Genomic DNA, 23,594 nt, shown 5'->3' with positions numbered 1-23,594 from the left:
TCAGAGCCCAAAACAGTTTAATTGTGGTGCGACATGCACAACAGCAGAAAGCAAAAACGTAATTAAACTTGAGGAACAGTCCTGGCGACTGCATGTACTACTGCTTATGAGCACTAATTTACTGTATAGTTAAAATTCTTCTGGACTATTACAATAAAGACACTGTGAATTGCTGCACATGACCTATCGACAGTCATTCTACGTAGACAGAGACAATGAATTTGCAAATACAGTTTTTCTATATACATAAAACTAAAGACAACTTTCCCCCCAATAGGCATTCGGCATAATAGAATGACTGGCCAATGTCCAGACAGCACTGTTTGTTGATGTATGAACAGATACTGGTGTTGACAAAGTTTCACAATGACTGAAACAAACTGCTGCTGCTGTAGGGAACATTATTATATGTATCATACACACACACACACACACACATATATATGGAATATATTATGAAATATCATTTAGAAAAATGCTGCATATATATTGCAATAAAAGTAATTATATTGATTGAAGTTTCATTCAGTATATTATATATACAAGTTTCATTTTATATATATTCAAGTTCTAATAAATATATTCAAGTTCTGAGTTTCATTCATTCATTAGAATGTGTGCATCAATGTATGAGGTACCATGAAGACGTTACAAAATAACAATGGCACAACAGCAGAATGTGTGAGTACAAACGTTTTCATGCAAATACCAAAAAGTTATGATTTAACTAATCTAACAGATGCTAACAGGTGAATGTATCTGAGCAGAGAGGAAACTTCATCCTTCACCTGCTGGGACTGAAGTGTGATCCTGTGAAAGATGAGGTAACACAGAAGAACAGAAATATTCTCAGATGATAAGGTGTGTGTGTGTGCGTGTGCGTGTGTGTGTGTGTGTGTGTGTGTGTGTGTGTGTGTGTACATACCTCTGCATGCTTCCAGCTGGCCTGTAAGAACTTTCCGAATCTCTGACACCCACATATTTTTCACATCCATGGAGGGAGCCTAGGGAGGAATAAATACATACATATACACACACAAATACACAATCACGCACAAACATAAATCAAGCACATATACACAACAAAAGCATCTTAACGTTAATGCTGTTTATCTGAGTGAGAAACTGATTGGAGAGTTGTGTGGTGCAACACTGCCCCCAAGAGCACACCTTGTGTATCATGGATTTCTTCCAGGAAGAATATTTCACTGAAATTACATCAGGGGGTCAAATTAAGTAATAAAATAGACACATTATGCTTTATATGAATTCATTGCCATAAGGATATCATTTTCCAGTTCTTATATGGATGAATGTACACACATCTAAAAAGCAGTCGCAAGCATATTTAGCAGTTTCATAAATACCATATCCTCCGTCATTATTATCTACAAAATACCACCTGTTATTAAATTATTTGCTCATTTTTGCACATTACTGTGTTATTGCTGGTTTTTAAATGTATAATGCTGGTGTTGCAGCTGTTGAGCTACAGCCGGTACATGAAAGTAACTCCCAAGCTTAGAAATAAGTCCTGCAACCAGCTGCCAAGAAACTGTTTAGGTTGTGACATGATTAATGTTTTTTTAATAAAAGAATGGCCTAATACAGTTTAAGAGGACTGAATTTTGAAGGCTCCTGTTGACCGAATAGCTAATAAACTAAAGAAACCTAACAAGAGACCAGAACTAGATGTTTTAGTAAAATCAGAAATAAAAAGGTAGAAATGTAGTACTGCCCCAAATAAATAAAGTGAACTAGGTTCCATCACAGTTTCAGAGGAAAGCGTAAGCTGAATGAATCTGAACATAAAGCAGAAAGGAAAGGTTGCATCAACATACCTGGATGATGTAAACTTCCTCTCTGCCGTTGTACCAAACCTCAAACTTTTTGCTGTCGCCTTTGACATTCTCTGTGATCCCCACAGAACTCATCTGAACAGAAGCAGGACACAGACACTGAGATTCAGTATGTTAGAGATGAACTCTGTCAAGTGATGCACCGAAAAAACTCTTTCATTAGCAGTCACACAATAAATACACATTTTATATGTTATTTGGCACAACGTTCCCAAAGTATAACAGTCAGTTAAGGTGATAATTAATTTCCAGGACATTAACAAACCAGAGTCATAAACTAAAGCCATTAAACGTCTCAGGCTAGCAGTATTCCCAAAATATTGGCATGCCATAAAGTAATGCGAATAAGGTTTGAGATTTCTATTTAAATACCAACTGTAAATTTATCATAATAACAAGTAGGTGTATACTAATAATAGTGGTAATCACGAGCTCAACTGCTGACCCTTCTTCACCCACAATAAGACAAATGCATTTAGCTGAATTAATCTTATATCTTTAGATAAATTAAACTATTACAGACCTTGAGGCTTAGACGTCCTTTCTACTATCTACAGGACTTAACAGGCAACAAGTCTGTACAACAACTAGTGGATGCCACTGGCTATTTAGCAATATTCAGTTAAAAGGTTTGCTCCCTTACAAACAGTAGAATAGCTTCAAATAACCATTATAAGTCCAAAATGATGTATTCTAATGGTATTAATGGTAGCTCTGAATCGTTCTCATTAATGTACTCTGTTTGGTTTTTATTTTCTTTCCCCCAGCCATGTGTTTCCAACTTGAACTATATATTTTTGGCAGGAAAAATGTTTAGTTCAATTTTGTCTGTTTTATAAAACAGCTTTTAATTATTATTTGGCTTATTTGTATAATTATGTACATTATCTGGTACTTTTTAAAATTAAGCGCCATCTTTAGCTGCAATACTTAAAAGGAACTCTAGGGGTACTCATACTACTATTTAAGACAAATTAGATGACGTTCTTCAATAAATAAATAAATAAATAAGTCCCAGTAGTGGATAAATAACAACTATTGGGACCTATTGAACTCTATTCTAGTAGAGTTCGATAGGTCCCAATAGGTCGTTTTAACCAGCTTTAAATGAGAAGGTGTTTGATATGTCCAATTTTGCTGCAGGCAACTGCAAGTGACAAATAAAGGGTTATTCATTCAAAAAAAAAGTGCAGGCTATGCACACTTAACCCACACACATCCCCATCTTTATCTGACCTTGAGTGAGTGTTTGAAGCTGTAGGACGGGGTCTTTTCATGTCCATCAGTGGTCTCCTCTCGTTTCTTACAGAACAGCAGCATCTTGTCATACAGAAAGAGATGCCTCTGCATAGGCTTAAACCTCGCCAGGTCCTTCACCTAAGAGCAGGTAATCGGTCACTTATCACATGCGTAAATAACTCTATAGCATTTAGAAATTAAATGTCAACCAAGGCCCATGACAGATGACCTTCTAGCATGACTCATATTGTTATGATTTAAGCAAACAAAAATTTTTTCAAACAAACCTGAATACATGAAGGGCACATGGGATGGTTTTGTATTTAGCTATACATATAAATATTAATGACTGCATCACTCTAAGCTGTTTAAGTTTTGTTTCCATTATGTCTCAGTTATTAATCAACTGATAACATAAACAGCAGAACAGCATTGCGCTATAATGCCTTCCAAGGACAAACCTGAATGCTATGCTGCCTGTTTAGGTTGAAAAAGAGGCAATGAAATGCATGTCCTTCAGTTTAAATATGCTCCTCTTTACCACATACCCTTTCTTTCATTCTTTTGCTATGAAATGCTGGCATGTTCTATATCAATAGAGTTTCCCTGCTATCTCTCATCAACAAAGCTTGATCATATATCTAGTGCTTGTGTGCTTGCATATGGTTTGATGTTGTTGGTGAAAATGTGTATAATAAACTACTGAAACGTATGCCTGTCTTTTCTGGTACTCTTCCCTTCAGACCTCTGGCAGTTGAAGCAAATGGCCGCCCCCTTGCTGAGCTTGGTTCTGCCAGAGGGCACTTCCTGTTGAAAGGTAGTTCCTCGAACCCTCAATCATGCTTGATCACAGGGGATCATCTGATTGTTTGGATTCCATCTGCTGTACTATTGTAGGGTCTTTACTCCGCAATATAAAGTGCTTTGAGATGGCTGTTTTGTGAACTGGTGCTACATAAATAAAACTGAATAGCCGGTCACAACAGATTTGGCAACCACAGCAGAGCTAAAAAAAATGGAAATGAGACTTTACCAGGAATTGACTGAATGGAGCAGAACAATATGACCTGAACACACAAAGCATCAAAGGCACTTGGGATGGGTTTGTATTTAACTATAGATATAAATATTAATGACTGCATCACTCCAAGCCACTTTAGTTTTGTTTCCATTGTGTCTCGGTTATTAATCATCAACTGATAACATAAACTGCAACACGGTATTGCATCATAATGCTTCCAAGGACAAACTTGAATGCTGTGATGGTTGTTTATGTTGAAAAAGAGGAAATGAAATACACGTTCTCCATCTTAAATACGCTCGTCATTTTTTCCAATGATTCGCTATGAAATGCTGGCATGGTTTAGCCCACCCTGAGTTTTGGCCTCCTTTCCTCTCCAAGGCTTTTGCTGGCTGTGCTCTTGCATTCCTTATTTAGCAATTTCTGTATCAATAATAGAGGTGCCTTGCTATTTCTCATCAAGAAAGCGTGATGATCTTCTCGCGTATGGTTTGGTCGTGCTTTGGACACAACTGATCCGGTTTCCACAAAGTGTTTTAGAGTGATTGGCATAATTAGACACAGAAGGAGCTCCTGTTTCCTCAGAAAAGAAAAAAAAAAGATCTTTTGAGTTTCAGTTTATTCTGATGTCGTGTTTTTTCCAGTTACAGTGCTGCTTAGTGATCGAGGTTCTGCAGTAAACGCCAAACACAGCCTTGTTTATGAAAAGTAAACCGTAGCTGCAGATTAATTAAGGCCATGGTTGCACAGACCTAGAGACCTGTCAGCAATCATCTGTCAACCACTGCTTGTGATGGAAAAATGTGTTCCATAAGTGATTGGTGGTTGCTTTAGGTTGCTGGCAGTTGCTGGCAGCATAAAATTGTTCACAGCGGCACCCTCTTTGCAACTGATTTCCACTGGCAACAGTCAGCAATCTCCAGCAACCACTCGACAACCAGTCAGGTAATCTCTGACTGGTCTCTAATTTGATTTTATCGCTCTCTGAATTATGTAAAGCTGAGAATGATTTATTTATTTTTCTTGCATCTTAATGAATGTAAAGTATCCAGAATTGTTCATTGCTACTAACTAATGTTAAGGTAAACGACAGGACATCCATAGGGCAATATTCAACACTAAGTCTACTGTAAAACAGGAGTGTGGGAATTTACTTTGCTGTGGCCTTTCTTGTGGTCAGTCCACACACTGAAGGATCCCTGCATCAGCAGCTTCCCCAGTTCACTCAGATTTCCCTGCAAACATTAAAAAAAAAACAGTCAGATCTGAGAAACACATTTTCTTTTTCTGTCATAACTATTTGCAGTAGTAAATGTTTTAATACAGCTTCAGTTCGGTTATGGCCCAAAAAGTTGGCAACAAAAGCTCAGTATCTAAACATACTTTTTGTATGAACAGTACAACACTTCCATGTGTTAACAATGATCTGAATGCACATGCTGGCACTGGTAAGATACCCCCAGTGATATGTAACCCCACCCACACCCAGTCAATCACCACTCATTTATGGGAAGAAGGAATTTGGATGTTTGCCAAAGCAAACATCTTTGCCCAGATATTTTGCTCAGATATCATCTATGAGAACATCTGAATATGGCAGGTCATGAAAGGTTCACATTAAATCTGCTAAAACTTGAAGAGTTTTTCTAAAGTAGGGGATAAATTATGCAAACCTGATGTGCAAAGGCTGTCGAGACTTGCCCAAGAAATCTGGTTTTACTTTATCCCTAGTTAGGTACATTCAGAAACTAAACTTTGATTTTTTTTTAGAGAGAAATAGCATAAGTAGCGTGACAAGAACCAAAAGAAAAAAAAAAATCTGCTGATTAAACATATTTGATTCAGGTTTTAACACTGAATTTATGGTGTGACCAGTGACTTTTAAGATATAAGCAAAAGACATTGTTTGTTGTTCTTTTGATGGGAATAAATGGTTTACATGATACTGGCTTTAATCACAAAAACATGTAGTACTGCATAACTAAATAGATCCATCTTATGATTTACATGTTTTTCCAGGTTTCTTGAACTACGCTCTTGGTGAGGATGAAAAGTCTTCTAAATGGCATAGCAAGCCAAAAACATAGGAAAGAACTTTTAGAAAAAGTCCACCATCCAGATTCTGCAACACTTGTTTCAGTGTTTCATGTTTATCAATAGGCTCTATGTCAAAGAGGATTCACTTTTTGCTCATTAAAATAAGCAAACACTTTCCATTAGATTACTTTTTCACATGACTGTACCACAAGGGGAAGGTGACAAGTTATAGTAATCTGATTGCTCTAAACTGAAGAAAGTCAAGTCAGTTGACACCACTAGATGAATTTCAAGCTGAGTAACGAGAGTGGAATAACAGCCTTCTAACTCAAGTTCATTTTCACAGTGTAAATCATTCAGAACTTTAATGATGATGATGATGATGAGTATGATGCATACTGTACACTGACCTCAAAGCCAGTGATTGCTATCTGGTGCATGGAGTCATTGACAGACTTAATGATGTCCAGCATGGTGGCTAAAGCCTCCTCCAACTCAGCCATCCCCTCACCGTTACTGCATTTTAACATCTCCTGTTAGACGGGAAAGTGGTTTAGAAAGATCAAAGGCACAAAATACAAACAAAGACCAAAGAAAGAAGAACAGAGGAGCAAATAAACCTTGTGTCAATCCTGAATTAGGATCTTAGTTAATGACAATTTCCCTATCTTTAGGACCGCCTTCTTTTGTCAGTCCATATCAGAAATATAACCCTACTGTCTAACAGTGACGTGGAAAAAAATCACATGCATTTATTATTGTTATCATTATTATCATTATTATTATTATTATTGTTGTTGTTGTTGTTGTTGTTGTTGTTGTTGTTGTTGTTGTTGTTTATAGGGTCGATTCTTGTATCTCCCTATTATCAGGATATCCCAATGGCCTGTGAAAAAGCCATCAGATTACTTGAAATGCTGCAACAGTACCACATTGCTTACGTTAAACATGGCTAATATTTCACTCAACTTTTGTTTGAGAAAATGGTAAACTTCTTGCCATAACAATAAAAGTTCATATCCATACTATACAAGCCAATCTGAAATTATGTGCATTATGATTTGGGTTATGTGAATAGTATAATTATTTGGACTGAATTGACTGGATATCAATATTTCTAAAGTCCCAAAGAGGAGGAGAGGAGAAAGGGAGGAGAGAAGATACAGGTGAAAGGCAGAATTAATAATAAACACAGACCGAGATAACAGGGCTATCACGTTGTGGATATCAGCTCATTTTCCAGGAGCAGTTTCTCTAGTATTGAATAAACCATCACTCTGGTTGTGTTACAGGTTTCTTTTTCTTTATTTATTTCCTATTCTCACCAAGAATTGACTCAATGGGAAATTGTTTTATTTCCTTACTTAAAATACATGAAATCAATGACTTAGCAAGCTTCAGTGGTGATGAAGGTTTTTCTTTGGTTTGGGCTAAAATGTAAAAGTGACTGATAAAAGGTTTTTCATATTCTTGCTTCAAATACTTGGTAGTTTCATTATGTTTAAATTAAATTATTCATGGTAAATAGAGACTGGATATCCACTAGAAGCATGATAACTAGCCTAATAAATACAAAGAATAACACACCTTCAGCATGAGTTGGTATTTGGTGATCCTCTGGACAGGCTTCAGCAGGTAGGCATCCAGAGACAGTTTGTGATCCAGCTTCTTCTGGCATTCCTGTTCTCACAAACCAAATTTTGTTGATCAAGAAGTGGCACATGAAGCCTCATCGAACTCTAACCTGTTACAGCTGCATTGTGAGGTCACCAAACAGAACAGCAACATTGTAGGTGCTGTGTTTTAAAGTCTTTCTCAGAGGCCAATAGCATGAAGCAGTACTTGGGATTCAGTGAGACAACTTCAGGGTTAAGCCTGGTTTTTTAACAGAGTTCTAAAGTTAGCTACCATCTCAGCTTAGGTTAAGAAGAAGTTGTAGAAATCAGCTAACAGTTGTAGTCAACGGAAATTGTGTGTGTGTGTGTGTGTGTGTGTGTGTGTGTGTGTGTGTGTGTGTGTGTGTGTGTGTGTGTGTGTGAGTGGGTGGGTGTGTGTACCTGTTTAGACATCTCTGTGGGGACCAAAAATTTGAAGTTTACTATACTAATGGGGACCAAAATCCCAGTTCCCAAAAGTTTGAAGACATTTTTCAGACTCAAAATGTGGTTTTAGTGTCAGGGTTACAATTAGGTTATGATTAGGTTTAGGGTAAGGATTAGGGTTAGGCATTCATTTTTGATGGTTAGGGTTAGGATAAGCCGCTAGGGAAAACATTATGTCAATGAGATGTCCCCACAAGGACATGAATACACACACGTGTGTGTGTGTGTGTGTGTGTGTGTGTGTGTGTGTGTTACCTGAAAAAACAGGCTGTCTCCACACTGCCTCCAGAGGATTTCAGAGCGTGGTTTATTCTGACAATACTTTTCATACACCTGAAGCTCTTCTTTCTGAGAACACAAAGACATGTTTAAGTGAAAAGAGGGAAGGCTATCTGGTTTCTCAGTTTCTGTTCAGTTCAATCTTTAGTTTCAAAAGTTTGCCACCTTTCTATGAATACATATGTATATTAAAGGAACCCTCTAAGATGTGAATCGAGGTTACAAATTTGTTGTGCAAAAATAGAGTAAACATCTTTGTAATTTCCCATGTTATCTGAATAAAAACAACCATACAACAATACAAAGTATTGGACTTTAAAACCTGCAGAAAAAGGTTCCAACTAAAAAACTAGACTTGATCAAGAGATCTATGATAAATGGCTCACCTGAAGTCTCTGTGTATTCATACTTTTAGAACTTCAAATCTGTAAGTTAAAGACTTGGTTCTTCCCCGACTTGGGAAATTAGATTATGTGTGCAGTAACATCTCACTATTATGTAAATAGCTTTTTAACATAAAAACTTACAGCTTTGTGTGTTTTCTGAAGTCTCTGTTAATGGATTTCACACAAACCGAAGACAATACAATGAGTATGTCAATGCTACGCCTTAACAAATTCTATTCATAGTATCAGATCTCCCTGTTTCAAAGAATGGAAGGTCAGGTTTTACCTGTCTAACAGTAACTAGATGACAAAAGATTATGGCTGTTGATTAACTATCGTTGCTCTATATTGTTGTTGACAGTCCATGAGTAGATGCCAATCATCTGTGACAAAAATCTGCTTCTCCTTACGTTCTCATGCCCAGTGAAGTGTGAATTTGCACCAGTAAACAGACTGCTTGTTTGCCTGTTAGCCCGCAGACCTTTAATGAAGATCTCATTACTCTTTTTCTGCCTATTTTTGAAGAATTCTCAAGTCTTGACCTTTCACTTCTTTTTAAAAAAAATGGCAACTCCATGTCATGTCTCAGCCTTAAAGACAGGGTAAATGTGAGTAAACTCCAAGTTTTCAACCTGAGGTCCTGGCAAGGAATTTAGTTTCCAGACACCTGATTCTGGAGGGTGTCGATTCTCAGTTTCACCTGCAAAACCTGAAAGGTTTCATTAGTTCCTGTTCTCAGACCCTATGTGTACCTTTTCTCATATTTCAAAGCAGGATTTGGTTCACTGGGCCGAGGAGCTGATACTTGGAAACTGGAACAAATGTTTGCTCTGTCAATGTGCGAATCGTCACACATTAACAGTTCCTAAAGACAAATCAATGCAATGCCAAAAAAGTAACAGGGATTGATTTTAACTTTAAAAAGAGCTCATTTTTTTGGGTGGGTTGGCTGGACATTTTTTTTTTCATGTTAAAGAACAACAATATATGTAATTTGCGAAGGACTTTCCAAATGTTGCCAGTGAGAGACATATTTATTCAATTATATTATTAGTTTCTCAGATATGGCAGGAAAAGTATTCAAGTGTCCCTGGTGTGGGTTCATTTAAAGTAAGAGCAAAATGTATCATGTTATTCCTTGTACTGTTAAAAATACACTGTTATATGCCATGGAGAAAAAAGTAACCACTAACATAAAGGAAGTACTAATATAAACCCTTTCACCAGTACTTGCGGGTATTTCCAAATACCCACTCTTTTCAGAAAACAGGTTCCGACCAGCTCTGGTTTCTCTGCACAGTTCTCCAGCTCCATGAGAAATGTCCTGCAGAAAATACATGAAAACAAAGTAAGAAAACAATACACATTGCAGCCCAATTACTTAAAACTAATTAGGTGTATGCAAATTACATAATCTTTAGGTCTAGTTACTTTAGCCATTTAATTAGATCTGTTGTGATCTGTTAAGAGATGTCTTACTGCCATTGAATTCATGAAATAGCAAAATCTCTCAGCATTTGATATGTTTTCTGTTTTCTACTGTCAGTAAAAAACGTTTATGAGATTTGCAAATCATTGCATTCTGTTTTTAAATACATTTTACACAGCTTCCAAGGTTTTGATAGTTAAATAAATACACAGAGATACATATAATGATATGAACCAAACATGATTGGCCTAACACGAAGCTATGGGGAGATTCAGAAATATCTGTTGTATTCAGTCCACACATCTACTGGACAGGAAAAGGGATTTTCGTGTGTGTGTGTGTGTGTGTGTGTGTGTGTGTGTGTGTGTGTGTGTGTGTGTGTGTGTGTGTGTATATATATATAACTCAAACTTGAAATATAAATACTTAAAATATCAATGTGAACTGTGAACTCAAACAGCTGTAGAATGTGAAAGGAAGAACACTTATAGAGATTTATCACCTTACTGTGTAGTTTGTGTGCAGTGCATGCTTTGACTTTCTTGACAAACTTCCTGTTAGTCCAGGTTTTTAGAAATTCATTAGGGAGAGCTTCCAGTTTAAAATTACTGGATTACATGAGTGCAACTGGTATATCATTAAGTAGAACAAACTGACAGCTATTTGAATGATGCACATTTGGCATCATCAAGTGAAAATATGTTTCTCCAGGTAAAACCTACTTTAAAAGAATGCACATTACCAGTCACCTGGTTATCCTGTAAAAAGAGGAGTTGTTCATATATCACAGTTTTCTGTGATATATCTTTGCTGACATCAGTGTTTCCAAGATATAGTCGTGTATATGTCAAGGCCAATGGCAAAATAAAGTATATTCCACCTACTTGTTGTGAAATTCATATATCTCCGGCAGGTTTCCAAACAGCACATCTCTTTTGTTCTCCAGTGATGGTGGGATGAGGTGGCTAAGCTCTGAGTTATTCAGCTCTGCAAAATAGCCCTGGGAATCAGGGTGAGAGGGAGGGTCAAAAAATCAAAGAATAAAAAAACAACAGCAAAATGTAAAAATCAGTCAGTCTGACTTCAGAGACATTAGCATAAAAAGAACAAATACACTAAAAAAATACTGTTCTTTTTTTTTACCACAGCATTGTACAGGGGTGTAGTCACTTCTGCTTGCTTTGCTTACATTTTCTTTGCGCTACTTTTGCACAGTGGCAGGAAACTGAGAGAATGCCAGTCTAGATCCAATGTGCATGAAAACAGTAGGTAAACTGGGTCTACCTGGAATGATCCTTTAACAGTTAAAGAACTTTTTAAAATTCTATAACAATTCTGAGAGATGATAAGAAGATTTTAAGGACTCTTTACTGTAGTAGCTTTGTTCTCAAGATGTAAAACAGGTGCAATTCCCAGTAAGCAGTTCAGGACGGCAGCTTTTTGGATGCAAATAAGCCACAACCATGTAAAACAGATACAAAACTCTTAGTCACTTGACATACTATACCTCCATGATGCTTTGCAGCTCCTCAACATACAGCCTTTCTGTTTCAATTAGTTCAGTCATGATATGCCTGCAGGCAGAAAAAAAACATTTTTTTCTTATCACACCTGACTAAACTAAAAAATAAGCACAGGGAGTCACTTGTGTTCACCATTCTTCACATGTATTGTATGTATTTGCTTCCTGCTATCGAATCCTTGTGTTTTGTGGAAATACGAATTGCAGTCTGATGTTGATGCACTGAGTGAATTGCTATAAAATTAGTTATAGGTAGCCATTGTGGGCAGAGGGTAGATTTTTATTTAACTACATGATTTCTTGACAGTCCTTGGAATGTTTATGTCTACTCTCCTACATGTCCATGTGTGTTGCATTTTAAAGATTGATCTGAAGTAAGTATTACTAACAAGAGACACTGAGGAATCCATGATAGTTGCCCATCCAAAACATGTCCACTCTATGCCAAGTGGTATGAAGAAACTCACAGACTTATCTGTCCTGTCATTGGTCTCGATTTATAGATGTGTCCTGCAACAGCACAGGCCTCAGCAAAAGCCCTCAGACTGTAACTGAAGCACTTTCTATAACTTCGTTATATCTAAGAATGTGTAGGAGCACAATGGGCTAGTCTTGTCTGCTAATTACCTGAATGTGTATGAATCCTATCTTACAACTTGCTCACAAGATAAGTACTGACTCTGCTTTGTGCAATTTTACACATGACTTATCCTCCCCCTGACATGCATAATTAAGTTGTTTACAGCTGAAAGAGCTATGGAAGGACATGCCTGAGGGTCCAAGAAAAAAAATTACATAAACATAAAATTAGTTTGGTTCAATTTGTGTTGTCTATTTGGAAATAATACATTTACAGTCTTTGTGTCATTTAAAACCTACTACTACTACCACCATCTATCCTCCTCCCACTTCAGATCACACACTCCCACCCCTCAGGCTCTCTTTGTCGCACTGAAGCTTCCAGGGCAAACGGTGCACACACGTATAGCCACCGTCTGCTGAACAGTTCAAGAAAATCCGAAAGGAAGAAGACAGCAGAAAAAGCTGATGAAGAGAAATAAATCATTGAAAAACAAGAAACACAAAATCAGTTGGAAAGCGTGAAGAAGATAAAGTTCGTTGGGTATGTGGATTCTTGCCTGAGTGATCTGGTAAGTCAGGAACACGGTGTGTATGTGTGGTTGCTTGCTGATTGGTGTCTAAGTAACTGAAGTGTGCAATAGCATAAAGTTTCAAGGATACAGGTGTCAGGTTGTAAGAGAGGTGGAGAAAGTACAACAAAGCTCAATTTGTAAAGTAAATACAGGCAAATACTACTAGAACTCAAAACACCACGGAAAAAGTGTACAAATTGTGCTGTACTGTACAATTTACAGTAAACATCACCTAGAATACTGATATCTGTAAACATATAATAGCTTTAAATTGGTATCAAAATTAAAATGTAATAAATAAGTAAAGATATTTTTTTTAGATTTCTCATGACACCAGTCACAGAAGCATCTACTTCCACAACTTTTGGGATTTGGCTTTGCTATATGTTCAGCAGGTCAGCTGTGTGAAGTCAAAAATTTATCAAAAGTAAGAATGTGGACTCATTTCCCCCTTCGTTTCTACATAACTGCAAGGATGATGATCCCAGAAGAGGCAGGCAATCATAACTTATCGACACTGTTCTAGCTTTATGCACTTATTTAATTCTGAAAGTAAAAACAAAATTTCAATTTTAGGTGTCATTCCTTTAATGATGGGCCTCAGTTCAAAAAGAAAATCAAAAAAAATTGGACCTGTTATGGTCTACAATATGACACATCCCCTGGATCATATAGGTTTGATGCGGCCCAAACCTATATGAAACAAGGCCAGCCATTTGCTTTATTTTGTTTGTCCTTGTGCACCTTCAAACACAAGCACACCTTCATTCATCTGTAAAACTGCATGTCAGTTGGAGCATTCATGTTTTTATAAAATATGATATACCAGATGTTGGGTGACTTAGGTTTGTACATGCCTTGCAGTCTATAGGGTTTCGTGATCAATTTAATGACATACTAAACTGTGTACCACTGTGCACTGGCCTGTTACAGATGCAGTCTGTACTCCTGTTTCCTCTATTGCTGTAAATCATTTGCTTAAATTCAAAATGCCTCATTTACAAGGCCAGCAGTGTTTGTGAGAAATAGTCAAACACATTTGGTAAATGGACTGATTCTTATATAGCGCTTTTCTACTCTCCCAGAGTACTCAAAGCGCTCTATACAACATATTGCATTCACCCAATCACACCCATTCATACAAGCACTTTATCTGTACTTAGTGCTTTTTCTAACTACATTCACACACATTCATACTCCGATGGATGCATCGGAGAGCAATTTGGGGTTAGTATCTTGCCCAAGGATACTTGACATGCAGACTGGAGGAGCCAAGGATCGAACCACCAACCTTCCGATTAATAGGTGACCTGCTCTACCTCCTGAGCTACAGCCACCCCACCCCATTTATGAACAGTAGTCTACAGACATCTTCACAGAACACAGTGACGCTTGACTTTTGAGAAAAGTTAAAGATGTGACCATCAGTATGTACAAAGATACTGAGTCATTATTAAAATTTGTGCAGTAAAGACTCCAGTTCTTGTTCCTGTAATTCTAGCAGGTTGACAAAATTGCATTCCCCAGCACAAAAAAAGGTAATGGGAGAAAACCCTCTCAATGACTTGGTGTCAAACAGCAACACCAGAGCATTAATATCTACTGATATCTAGAATTATGGCATCTATAAATATCTAAAAACTTTCAGAACGGAAGTTGAGGGAGACTTGCATTACTATTATAGCTGTTATGGTTAAAATCCCTAGCCCTTTTCTTCTTGAAAATGAACATGAAAGATATGCTAGCAATGGAAATAAGATCCAACATGGGCCGCAAACTGTTTTTACTTTTTGAGATAAGATTATCTGTTGATAAAAGTTTGCCTGTTGAACTATTTATTGGAATATTTTAAAGCAGTGAGGACTTCAGTTAGCATTTAATATTATCTGACCTTTTCCAAATTTGAGGGTCATTCTAGAGATATGGTTTCATTTTATATGTTCAGGTTTATCCCGTATTTGAAATTTTTCTGAGTTAACATTTTAAATGTCTAGTTATTTCCTGCAGCGCCATTTTAATTTATGAAAATGCACAAATTACTGCTTGATGAGGCCTCATGTACAAAGGTATTAGATAATATCACGGTACATTGTTGTCACAAGACCATAGGATGTCAACACTTCAGTTTTCTCATCCTGACTGAATAAGGTAAAAATATGTTGCTGTGAAAATATGTGTTTAGACTGTTGTGTAGCAACATTCACAGACGTCAGCAGCTTCACTGCTGAGGGCCCGTGTTGGACTAAACCCCCTTTATTATAGGTCTTTGTGCTGGTTCTGCAATTACATTCACAGTGTTACTTGGAGAGTGAATCAGTTAGGCAGTGTGGTTAACAAGCTATTTATTATATACACTGACAATTCTTGTGTATTTACATGGGAAAATCTGATTGTGCAAAGCCAGATAAAATATAGTGAAAAATATCTCTGACCCTTCACTACCTCTGAAATTTTGACCAGCAATAATAGAAATCACATAAATATAAGAATGAGAGAACGAGAGCAAGGGGGAGGATGCCGTTTATGGTTGCTTTATGAGCAGCCATGTGCAATTGAGGTCATTAATAAACCAGTCAGTTGTGTTCAGTTAATTTGTGATAAGAATCATCTTAACACCAGCTGACTTTGACTATTTAACACTGTAGTTTATTTTACCGAGTTGTACACTAGCTGGTATGCTACAACTAGGGCACTGCATGAAGCTACTGATGTGACGTCTTAGATAGTTATTTCTGAACTTGTGCAATGACAAACATCCTTTTTTAGAACTGCACCGTTGTTACATTTGACAAAAAAATCCAAGTATTACTGAAATACTATTAGCGCAATCAAGTACAATCAATTCAGTCAAATCAGTTGGCAAAAAGCACTTTGTCTCTGAGTGGACAACTTTAACCAAGTTGAATTAAGAAAAAAACTGGAAAGTGCCATTCCTACTGTTTTTACTCCATTTGCCAATAAGTTATCATTCCGGGGGGTTGGCTGAATCCAGTTTTCAGTTATAAACAGTATGTTTGCATAATGACTGAAATGAGTTCCGTTGCCTAACAATGAGCGGTGAGGTCAGTTTCTTGATCATTATCATGCAAATTAACATGATTGATATCCATGAGCGTTATTCACAACGGTTTGCAGAAGCGCTACGAAAGCATCAACCACTGCAGACGTACTCCCATGCAGTCCAACATCCCAATGCATTTCTGGATGTGGCTGTTATATCCGTCTGATTGGTATCCCAATTGGTTGACAAGTGGGCGATAGCCCACCGTGAAAAAAAACATTCACGATTACAAAACACAATTTGAAAACCAAAGATAGTGACTGTAGTGCACACTTCATAGTTTTTAACACTATGTTTCACTTTGTTTCTCATTGTATGTTATAACTTCACATGCCTTACATGCTGGCTTATGGTCCAACAACTGAAAGTAGAGGGGCCAAGAAACTAGTTGTACCAGATACGACGTATGCTGCCTGCATCAACAACACAGCCTTCTTCCCACTGAACCATAAATTCCCATTAAGTGTATGGCAAAACACAGAAGAGCTACCTGGTCAGACCAGAACTCTGACCCACTTCAGTCTTTTACTTTCTCTTTCAGTGATGAGAAAGTGTGCACATTTTGGAAAGGAACCATCATTTAACAGTGGAGTCAACAAGGCCATAGATGTACCCCCTCAGGGGGAGGGGTACATCTATCACAATTTTACAATGCAGTGATTTCAGCTATTCCCCAATTCAGCAAAAAGTTCACATGTGTAAAAGCCATACGCTCACGCCCTCTTCGCAAACAAATCCAAAATAAATATAGAAAACAATAGATGAGTAGCTGTATAAGAACGTGTGCAAAATCCACGTGGTGGTGACGCCTAACCCTTTTCTGAAAGACGCACAACTAAGGAGAAGTAAACCGTGAACATGAGGGAACCACCATTTAGGTCACCGTGAGAGTCAGTTCGAGCCCAAATGTTAAAGCTGGAATCTTTGTAACTCGGTGAGCACTCAATGTCTAAGTGAGAATCTGCTGTTCTGCTCGTGTGTGTGTGTGTGTGTGTGTGTGTGTGTGTGTGTGTGTGTGTGTGTGTGTGTGTGTGTGTGTGTGTGTGTTTTTCTTTCTCACCATCGAGCTGAGTGATCCGGTTCCTAATTGCCAGCTGAGTGATCCGGTTAGGCTGCAAGTTTCCAAGCAGGTGGAGCGGCTGCGTGTACTACAGCTCATGATACTTTACTTTAGAGCTGCGTTTTTACCTGTGTCCGTTAAATAATATTGTCTATGCATAATACTTGAAAAATGTTGTTTTCAGTTTTTCATAAAGTCCAAACATATCCTGAGTTGCAGATCTTCCATATGTGCACATGTTTACATTGCCTTTTATTGGGAATATCGAAACTATGGTATATTTTATGCAAAAAACAATAATGAATACAACTTTACAATTAAACCGATTTTGACTATTGGACTGCCAAGGAACTGCAAGGGTACTCTGCATAATTTTACTATCGAACAGAATATATTCACATATAAAGTTTTATCTTAGTCTTGTTTTTCTCTTTTTTTCAGGTGTCATGTGGCCTGAGGACATTCAGACATTAAAGTAAATGGAGAAGTCGTGGGAGGGCAGTTGAACTAACTGGAAATTTTGAGTAGACAAAAGAGAAGTAGCACGTTAAACTTTTTGGAAGTGATAGTTGACATAGCTTGAACCAATACCGGTTGGTTACAGCTTGCAACCAAAGAAGCAGAACTTTTTCTTTACACAGGAGAGAGATATCAGTAACAGAGCAACCACACTGGACTTTAGATCATGAGGAAAGGAACCAGTTTGAAGGACAAGTGAAAGAAAGAAAGGAAAGAGGATGAAGAGAATATTATTAGATGGGGCATATATTGTTTGTGTTCAGCTGAAATAAGCAGTAGTCAAGATGTTTGTGAACTTCCGTCGAATCCACAAGTGCCAGTGTTTGCAACTGCTGACCACAGGTGTTTTGCTTTGTATGTTGATGGTTTACTGGGAAGAGCTAGACCATCATGTGGTCAGCCACGTGAGATCCTTCACCTACCGGTACATGATCAATAGCTACGATTTTCTCAATTCTTCTTTTGCTATCAACTCCAATCATCATTACAGAAAAGGTGGTTCTAACAGGGTATTTGGAGGATTTGTGAACTATTCATACCTCATCAACCACCCAGAGAAATGCAAAGGTGAAAACGGGAAGAGTTCAAATGATGTTTTTCTGCTGTTATTTGTAAAATCGTCACCAGAGAACTTTGAGCGGCGCCAAGCCATCAGGGACACATGGGGAAACGAGAGCTTTGTTTGGGCAGAACTGGGGGTGAATATGAGGTTGGTGTTCGCCATCGGCACTCATCCGTATGTCGAACAGAGATATAAGGTCCAAACTGCGCTGCTGAAGGAGGACAAGGTCTATGGAGATCTGATCCAGCAGAACTTTGTAGACACATTTTACAACCTGACTACCAAACTGATCCTGCAGTTCCACTGGAGACACATGTATTGCCCTCAGGCACGCTTCGTCATGTCTGGGGATGATGACATCTTTGTCCATATGCCTAATTTGGTAAAGTATTTACAGGATATTCTCAGGAGCCAATCAGGAGCTAAAGACCTATGGGTGGGGCATGTCCACAGGGGATCTCCTCCAGTTCGCTATAAATACAGCAAATACCACATTCCCTATGATCTGTATCCCTGGCCATCCTACCCAGACTACACTGCTGGAGCAGGGTATGTGGTTTCAGGGGATGTAGCTGCTAAAATTTACCAGGCGACTCTGCTGCTGAACTCCTCTATGTACATTGATGATGTCTTTATGGGAATCTGTGCCAAGGCCATGGGGGTCTCTCCCCAGGAGCATGTTTACTTTTCAGGGGAGGGCAAGGCTCCTTACCACACCTGCATTTATGACCACATGATCACATCACACGATCATATCTCTGACGTGCGCTCACTGTGGCGGTCAGCAACAGAATCTAGAGAGAACAGCAGCACCAGAGGAATAATAGGTAACCTTTATTGCACAGCAGTGAGAGTGATGCTGCTATGTCTGCCACATTATCAGAACACTTACTCCTGTAGTGCTGCTTTTACATGAATACTCATTATGGGTCTCAAAGACTGTTATAAACAATATTACCTAACAGCACTAGTCTGACATATTTCACCTTTTGCTGTTGTGTGCTATCTTGTAATGAAATAAAAGCAGATCTATTAAGAAAATAAATGCATTCAAAATTAATGTCCAGATGCATCAGGCTTCACTGATGTGCAGCTTCCATTTACATGCAGGGTTTCTGTCTCTGTATAAAGTGTATAAAGATGAGCGGTTTACAGTAGTCAGCTGCTAAATAGGTTTATATATGTACATATATGAATTATTTAAATAATTAAATTTATTAAGGGAAAAGATGTTTTGTTACTTTTTGAAATCTTTTATCCTACTTTGTTAGATTCCATTTAAGTGATTTCTTGATTCCAGTTGTAATTAGGCCTGGGTGTGATTAGTGCAACTGAGCTCAGCTTTCCAAAACATGTGATTAATTGCAATTCACATAGGGCCGTTAATGTCCCTTAATAAATAAAACCATCATTAAAAAACACACACACATTTTTTATTTACTCAAGGTATCTTTGTCTAATATTAAATATTAAAATGTATTTGATGATGTGAAACATGTAAGTGTGACAAATATGCCAAAAAAGGAATTTGGGAAGGGGCAACATACTTTGACACAGGACTGAATATATACACATATACATATTTCTTTCATTCATATTTTGGATTTATGCGTTCCCTTAATTTTTTTTATGTTACCTTCTCCAGTAGTTTAGTAAAGCACTTATCAACGAAATAACTTTTCCTTTTGTCTACTCCATATATTAGTGGTAGCAAACATCAAAATTGTTGATTCAAGTAGTCTTGGATTATTCTTCTGTGTTGGGGCAATTGCTTGTTTTGCTTTTAAATTATTTATAGATAAGACAAGGGTATCAGGATAACTCTGAAATTTAAAGCCCGACATATTAACGATGCAGCTGCCAAGTGAGAGGAAACTGGACCAACTTGATTTTTGTTGGAAAACATTGTTTTTTTGTGATGCTGTGATTATAACTTTGATGCATATGTATAATTATTCACTGTCATAGAGCCAATCAAATGTTTTACACACTAGGGTCTGCCAGATTGTGCTAAATTATGACTAACTTGTGTAGCCTGCATTTTCAGTGTAAGCCACGTCAGGACTTCTGCTAAGCTATATTTTTGCCTTCTTAACCGCATTCCTTCTTTCACTCTTAATAACTTCATTTCACTCACCTGACCTCCTGCATATTGTTAAACTGTGTATTCTATAAAATATGCTCTAGTGAAACTGTAATGTCTAAAGATTAAGTTAGTTTAATTTATTGATCACTCTGTTTAGTTTAGTCAGCTAAACTCGTGAAGCTTTTCATGTGTAACTGTCAGAAGCCAAAATAAATAGCCAATCCATAATGTGTTTAAATTTTGGACAGATTTATGAGCAAGGCTCTGATTTTTGAATAGCAATTACCTCATTTTCTTTCTGATGTTATTTTCGATTTACAAGTGTGGTTAAAATGATTTACCTGTTGAAATGTTTACTTGTGGTTCAATCTGCAGGTTTCACAATATCTCAAAATCTACAGATTGCATAGTTTTATGGTGTCTTAAAGCTGTTCAGACACGTTTAGATAGTTAAGCAACACCTTAACAAAACATCCATCCAACCATTTTTTAAGCCCTTATGCAATTTATAGTTGCTGTACTTATTCCTGCTATCAATACCATGATCTATCACAGGGCTACCAAAGCCAAACATTTACCTACAATCTCTCAATGCCTTTTTTGTATGTGGAGTAAGTCTATTTGATTACATGCACACTGAAAAATGAAGCTAAGATGGTACATAAATAGAGTGACGTCTAAGTGTCCGCTCCGAGCATTAGTCTTTGACACCTCAGGAGTGAGATTGAAAAACAGTCTGCAGTAAACCTGTTTCCGATATACTGACCCCAAACTGACTTTTCTGTGCAGAGTACATTATTCCAAAGTGCCTAGTCTTTACTTGTGCATTCAATGCCAAACCTTTGACATGAATTTTGGACAACAAAGGGTGTTTTAGTTTAAGTTATTTCTGGTTGGAATTACACATTGATGATTCTAATCCCAGCCAAAAATTATGAAACTTGTCATTATAATTTCATGGATTTCATAGTGTGATAAAAGGAGAGAAGCCATTTTTTCTATGAGACTGTTCTAGCTTATTTATTTAAATTCTGAAAGTGAATGCTGTTGTAATTTTTGTGTGACATTTCTGTGAATGTATCAACTTTGTTAACAGAATTTTTGTTTTAATAAAAAAAAACATTAGTTTAGAATCAGTTTCACATAGGATCTACTTATTGTTTTACTTGAATCTCAATATTGTATCTACTCAAGAAATTAAATAAAATCCAACACCAACAAGACATGAATGTGGACCTTTAACATCCCATTACCTGCTCTTTCTTATTTGACACGTGTTTGTCTTGCTGTATAAAAGTTTAAGTTTACTTATCTATTGCCTAAAGAAGGAAAGTTTAAGCTAAATATTAGTTATACACACAGGGACAACTATTCTTCACATCAGTTAGGGTTATTACCACTAGTTTGTTTACAAGTAAATCGATGTTTCAAGAGGTCAGGACACATATTGGATTCAGAAATGAAATTTTTAAAGATTGAAAGGAGATGTGAAATTGTTTGTTAAGCATTATGAGGACTTATCTGGGCGTTAGCTGTTTTTCTACCATGTCAGAAATACTTGCACTATCCTTGGGAAGAGTGTAGTACACTGCATAAAATTATGCCATGAAATAAACTGCAACTGTAAAAGTTGTGCTTTTGTTATAATCTCAGGAATATGACATTATCCGCCCTTACCTGCGCCTGTTGGATAGACTTTCCTCAGTCTCATTTGTCACAACAACATGTGTGGAGCCTCCTTGGCTTTCTTCATGCATGACCTCAATCTGTAACACACAAATATATGCACAATAAGTTCAGGGTTTCTTTTTTTTTTTTAGCACCGTGTTTTACAAGAAAAAATTGTCATCTCCAAATACCTTACAATATCAGAGAGAACATCTCAATGAGCCTACATACCCTTATGAGCATCAGTGTCAAGGAAAACTCCTTTTAACAGTAAGATATCTTTGCTATAGGAAGGATCAGATATCTGCCAACATTACACAAAAACAGCTTTCGTGTCTGGCATATGATTGATTTTAATTTGTCAGAAGAATATTACATCTACCAGCGTTACTGTTAAAAAGTTTTTCAACTATATATTGTTTTTCTTCTGAAAAAAACAGTGTTTCAAAGAGGGATGAGTGTTTGCTTGACCAAGTATGCTGAAAAATCCATGACTTCATTAAGCATTCAAAGACTACTGACTGTGTGGCGTGTAACATGACCAGAAGAGTTTGTGTTCTTTGGCATCAGGCCTCCAGGAAGCTTGCGTCACAAAATAAAGTATACGAGTGCACAGTCAACCACCAAATTGGCATACACTTTTGGACTGAGTATCAAAATGTGTGACCAGTCAACCCCTCTGCCCTCTACTGGTGGGAATAAAGGAGATGATGAAGTAGATCCGTTCACATCTCTCGTGTTTTCTTTCACTCAAAATACCAAAAGTAATAAAAATAAATAAAAACTATGAAATAGAGGTGTTAATATAGACAATCCAGGGGCCTCTGTGAGGCAGCAGTACTGACTATTGAACAACTGTGCTGTCCTATGTGCATCCATGAATAAGTGGTAAGTTTCTGAAAGTAGAGCCTTTCTTAGCCAATAACAATAGTTTGGGTCCATCAGCTTTGTTGTGCCATGCTGTTACCACCACGTTTCAGAGGAAAAGAGGTCAAAGACAGATGAACAGGACTTTAAACGTGTTTTATTGTTTCAGTGAGATTTAAAAGTGTAGCCCAAGGACATTACCTTGATTCCTCCCTTTGCCTTCCTTATGTTCTTCTTCTTGTTGAGATCAGCTTCAGCCTGCTGTTTGTTAGAATTATCGGAAGCTCTGCGAGCAAGAGCTGAAACAAGATGACAGCACACCGGTAACTTTGATCCTTTCTTTCTTCAAAGTTTGCGTGTGTTTTCTTGTTTGTAGTCTTTGCATTAGTTCAGATTAATCTAACTGTTGTAGAGTCTTGCAAAAGCTTACAGTTAAGACAAAAAACAAAAAAACATATCTTCATTTAAATTAGTTGAAAACACAAAGATGAAACTTACGCTGTTGGCCTCCTGCAGTCCTGGCGGTGTTCTTCACTGAGGGCCGTTTGGGGGAGGATTCAGGCCGTGGAGCAACAGGCTGGATGGGCCTTGTCTGTTTAGCTGACAGTCTCTTCAGACTGAGATGCCGCTTTTCAAACATCTCTTGAACATCTTCCAGTCTCTTTAGCGCCTTCAGCACACTACCCTGCGGGTAAAAAGCTATACATCTACCCTTGTCCTCATCATTTTTGCAACAGAACATC

At 37.5% G+C, this 23,594-nt stretch overlaps 2 protein-coding genes across 5 annotated transcripts in view; one reads left to right on the top strand and one right to left on the bottom strand.

Annotated features, from left to right (window-relative positions):
• Positions 1-23,594, bottom strand: part of mcf2l2 (MCF.2 cell line derived transforming sequence-like 2) — an 88,024-nt gene that overhangs the window by 33,458 nt on the left and 30,972 nt on the right. For all 4 annotated transcript variants that reach the window (XM_039606932.1, XM_039606929.1, XM_039606928.1 and 1 more), the window contains exons 13-25: positions 23,350-23,536; positions 23,053-23,150; positions 21,994-22,082; positions 11,860-11,926; positions 11,237-11,352; positions 10,178-10,247; positions 8,514-8,606; positions 7,744-7,836; positions 6,567-6,689; positions 5,274-5,354; positions 3,096-3,236; positions 1,842-1,934; positions 926-1,004 (exon numbers count right to left, since the gene is read on the bottom strand). In XM_039606932.1, the coding sequence (XP_039462866.1) occupies positions 926-1,004; positions 1,842-1,934; positions 3,096-3,236; positions 5,274-5,354; positions 6,567-6,689; positions 7,744-7,836; positions 8,514-8,606; positions 10,178-10,247; positions 11,237-11,352; positions 11,860-11,926; positions 21,994-22,082; positions 23,053-23,150; positions 23,350-23,536 (1,330 nt within the window). The remainder of the gene's footprint in view (positions 1-925; positions 1,005-1,841; positions 1,935-3,095; positions 3,237-5,273; positions 5,355-6,566; positions 6,690-7,743; positions 7,837-8,513; positions 8,607-10,177; positions 10,248-11,236; positions 11,353-11,859; positions 11,927-21,993; positions 22,083-23,052; positions 23,151-23,349; positions 23,537-23,594) is intronic.
• On the top strand, positions 12,749-21,563 carry LOC116309332 (lactosylceramide 1,3-N-acetyl-beta-D-glucosaminyltransferase A-like). Its single transcript, XM_031725904.2, has 2 exons — positions 12,749-13,025; positions 17,591-21,563. The coding sequence occupies exon 2, from the start codon at positions 17,953-17,955 to the stop codon at positions 19,144-19,146; it is 1,194 nt and encodes a 397-aa protein (XP_031581764.1). The 5' UTR covers positions 12,749-13,025; positions 17,591-17,952; the 3' UTR covers positions 19,147-21,563.

The sequence above is a fragment of the Oreochromis aureus genome, linkage group 23 (genome assembly GCF_013358895.1).
Source record: "Oreochromis aureus strain Israel breed Guangdong linkage group 23, ZZ_aureus, whole genome shotgun sequence".
NCBI classification, from domain to species: Eukaryota; Metazoa; Chordata; class Actinopteri; order Cichliformes; family Cichlidae; genus Oreochromis; species Oreochromis aureus.
Note: the sequence above shows the minus strand (reverse complement) of the source record. Positions and strands in the feature narration are given on the sequence as shown.